This window comes from Ammospiza nelsoni, chromosome 16 (genome assembly GCF_027579445.1).
Source record: "Ammospiza nelsoni isolate bAmmNel1 chromosome 16, bAmmNel1.pri, whole genome shotgun sequence".
NCBI lineage: Eukaryota > Metazoa > Chordata > Aves > Passeriformes > Passerellidae > Ammospiza > Ammospiza nelsoni.
Genome location: NC_080648.1, coordinates 4,638,823 through 4,642,745, shown reverse-complemented (window position 1 = coordinate 4,642,745; position 3,923 = coordinate 4,638,823). Strand labels below are relative to the sequence as shown.

At 45.5% G+C, this 3,923-nt stretch overlaps 1 protein-coding gene across 2 annotated transcripts; it reads left to right on the top strand.

Annotated features, from left to right (window-relative positions):
* The first annotated feature begins 435 nt into the window (after positions 1–435).
* On the top strand, positions 436–3,463 carry FOXI1 (forkhead box I1). 2 transcript variants are annotated; one of them, XM_059483711.1, is made up of 2 exons: positions 436–1,009; positions 1,993–3,463. In XM_059483711.1, the coding sequence occupies exons 1-2, from the start codon at positions 436–438 to the stop codon at positions 2,544–2,546; spliced, it is 1,128 nt and encodes a 375-aa protein (XP_059339694.1). In that variant the 3' UTR covers positions 2,547–3,463. The 2 variants fall into 2 exon arrangements, with proteins under 2 accessions (XP_059339694.1, XP_059339695.1); XM_059483712.1 differs by having other exon boundaries at positions 436–1,044; positions 2,313–3,463.
* The last annotated feature ends 460 nt before the right edge of the window (positions 3,464–3,923 follow it).

The following is a 3,923-nucleotide window of genomic DNA, read 5'->3' as shown; positions in this document are numbered from 1 at the left end:
TTTTGCATTCTGAGGTATTACTAAGAGCAGCACAAAATGCCTTTTCTTTAAGAAGAAAAAAATAGGAAATGCTAAAGCTTCACTGTAGAAAGGTAGAAAGAGGAGGATCTCTGAGTTTTAACTTCAAGAAGCCCTAGGCTTTCTCCATGTGCATCACATTAATGGAAAATTCCTTCATTCATTTAAGAAGATAAACAGCTGTAACTTTCACGTTTGGTTGATGTGACATCAATGACTGAGTGGGACTGCCAGCATTCCAAAAAGGATATCGTCCTCATCTGCAGCCACTCAGGGCTGCGGGGTGGAGCCTGCAGCCCGGGCTGAAACATTTACAGGTGCATAAGTACCTAGGGAAGGGCACAGGTGATGCACCTGTCCCGGGAAAGGAGCACGAGCACAGGTGTGTCACAGCTCAGCAGCTGCCTGGCTCAGAGCATGAGCTTCTTTGAGCCCCCATCGCACTCCCCTCCACGCTGCAGCCCTCAGTTCCCCAACATCGGCCAGGAGCCTCCGGAGATGAACATCTACTACGAGAACTTCTTCCACCCTCAGAACGTCCCCAGCCCCCAGAGGCCAAGCACCTTTGAGACAGCAGATTACAGCAGCACTCCCAACCCTTACCTCTGGCTGAATGGACCTTCCATCACCCCCCCGCCGTACCTGCCAGGATCCAACAGCAGCCCCTTCATCCCGCAGTCCTACGGGATGCAGAGGCAGCTCCTGCCCAACGTGCACGGCTTGGGAGGAACTGACCTTGGCTGGCTTCCCCTCCCGTCCCAAGAGGAGCTCATGAAGTTGGTGAGACCTCCTTACTCCTACTCTGCCCTCATTGCCATGGCCATCCACGGGGCGCCTGACAAGAGGCTGACTCTGAGCCAGATCTACCAGTACGTGGCTGACAACTTCCCGTTCTACAACAAAAGCAAGGCTGGCTGGCAGAATTCCATCCGGCACAACTTGTCTCTCAACGACTGCTTCAAGAAGGTGCCTCGAGATGAAGATGATCCAGGTATAGCCCTCTCCCCCTTTTCCCCCACCTCTCATTGAACTTGATGAATTTTAAAATACATAGTAGCCCAGATACTGGACATAGACACAGCAGCACTTTGTTTTCAAAAGGCTGAAGTAGAAAGCAGCTGTGCACAGGTGAGGTGTGAATCAGTGCTGTGTGAGGTCTCTGCAGGGAAGGGAATTCTGTCCTGCCCTGGGTCCTCCTGAGAAAGGATCAATGAGCTGAGCATGAGACTCAGCACACACAGGAACATTTAACTGGGCAAGGCACACTCATGACCCATTTGGTGTAATGCATGACTTGTGTCAAACTTAACTGGGAATCCAAGGGAGGGGGATTTGTCAAAGAAATCTGATGGCTTTGGGGAGTCAGCATTAATTCTCAAGAGGAGAGCAGGGTGCTTTTATTTTGTTTGTTTCAATTAGTGTTTTCCTTGGAATGACACCTCTGCCATTACCAACCCCTTGGCTGGTAGGCTGTCAGATATTCCTTCATTCATGGTTTCCTATCAATAGCTGTTAAGAACCATGGAGAACATTAAAAACTCATTGAAATTATTCTGCAGTAGAGGACCAAAAGTCTAGTTCTATCTTGTTAGAAATCTATGCTACCCCACTGAATCTGGAGTGGGATCCTAGTGTGGGATTTGACTACTCTCTGCCATAAATTCAGAAGACCAGCTGTATACTGAAAACCTCCTTCCCTCACCAAGAAAACAAAACAAAAAGCCCTCCCAGTGACTCCACATGTATTTTTGCCTCTGTGAACAGTCAGGACTAAAGGGTAGAACCCAAACTTTAAACTTTTTTTCTGAATTCAACAGACTTGTACTTTTGAGTGACTAAAAATCCATGTGTATTGCTCATGCAATTGTTCTGTTTCTGGGAAATGAGAGAAGCACGGTAAAGACCTAAATGACTGGGGGTTTTGCTTGTTTATGTGTTTATTTTTAAACTAAAAGTGTGGGTTTCCTTGGACAGGAAAAGGGAATTACTGGACTCTGGACCCGAACTGTGAGAAGATGTTTGACAATGGAAACTTTCGGAGGAAGCGGAAGAGAAAGTCTGACATTGAGGCCAGTGCTGCTGCTCTTGTATCAGAGAAATCTGAGGACAGTACCCTGAGTGGCAGCCCCAAAGCTGCAGAGCATCAGGATATCTTGGAAAACTCATCACCTGGGGCTGACAATTCACCTGAGAAGGGATCTCCTCCTCCCTCCTCCAGCAGCCCATGCCTCAATAACTTCCTCTCCAGCATGACCGCCTATGTCCACAGCTCCAGCTCGGGGAGCCGCTCGGGGCCCGTGGGACTCAGCTCTGAACCCATTGACAAAATGGGGCAGAACATGGTAGGCTTCAATTCCTACTCCCCACTCTCCAGTATTCCCAGCCATGGTGTGGGAGAGTGGTCCAATTCCATGCCTTCCAGTCACCTTGGCCACAGCAACTCGGTGCTCAACCAGTTTAACAGCCATTTCTACAGCAGCCTCAGCACAAACAACACCCTGTACACCAGGGAAGGGACAGAGGTTTAAATGAAGGATTCTAGGACACTAAAGGATAGTTATTTATGAGAGGAAATGATCCATGGGCAGGTGATTAGCATTAGCCTCTTCTTGTCTCTAGGGCCACACTGTATCCATCTTCCTCCTGACAGCCACAAACTCGTTACCCATTACACTGAAACCAGAAACACTCCACGTTCAGCAGCTGCACGTGGAAAATAAGGGATGCCAAGAGGAAGAATAGTAAAAAGGTCTCCTTAGACACTGCTTGTACTGCTGCCAACCAGGCAGGCTCCTCTACAGAAGTCCATGAGAAGTTACAGTTTGCCTTAGGCAGGAGGCTCTTTCTGGTGTGCTTTTTAGCATTGCTGTGCTTTTTAAAGTGATAACAGAAATGTGATGGTACCTTTAATATCCTATCTTCAGGTATAGGCTTCCTCTACTAAATACTCATCAAATTCTTATTTGGCCAAAGCTCTCCTGAACACTGCAGAATCCATCATAAAAATCACTGTATAGTAAAACCAACACCTGAATGGTGAGTGCTGCCTTTGGCTTTCTCTCCTGCCAGTGCAGATCTGTTCTAAAGATTGACCCCCTTCCAGCCCCAGGGGGAATGTGGCTGAGCAGCAAACTGACAGCATCATGCACACAACAGAAATTTTGAAGCTGCAGGGAAGCATGACAAAATACTGGAATTGTCTTCTGCTGTTGGATCTTTGTGTTTTCAATTCTAATTACAGGGTCAATTTTATTCCTTACACATGTAAATCTAGCCACATGAGGGAAACAAAATCTGTCCTGAATATATAAATATATATGTTTAAGACATGTTTTTTTCTAAGAAGAAAACACATTTGTTATATCTTTACGTTCTATGTCAATTATTTTTACTGAATAAAGTGTTTGAATACTGGGGTGGGAGGTGAGGGAAGAAGAAAAGGGAGGTAAGAAGTTTAACTGTCTCTGAATTTCAGTTTCAAAGGCTGGATCTTTCAGATTATCAACTGCAGATATTGTAAAAAGTTTCTGTACTGTATTTTTTCATTTTGTAAACATCCATGTTGTTCGTCTGTGTGTAAATACTAGAAATAATTCTTATTTTTCCTACACTCTACTGTAGCAACAAACATTTCAAAATATAGATGAAGTTTTTTAAACCAAGACTTGACTTGAGTTCCACATTCATGTAGAGTAATATCTCAAAATGGATAACCTCAGAAGCATTTTTAATAAAGCATTTGTATAGAAGGGCATGTACTTGTGTTTGTTTCTACTGCACTACTCAAGCCTTTAAAAGTCCCCTTACCTGTGTGACTTGGGCAATTCCTGTGAGGAAGAGCAGGGTAATGGAGCAGAAGGTCAGATGCTGAGATGACATGGCCAGGCCATCAGCATTTGCATGCC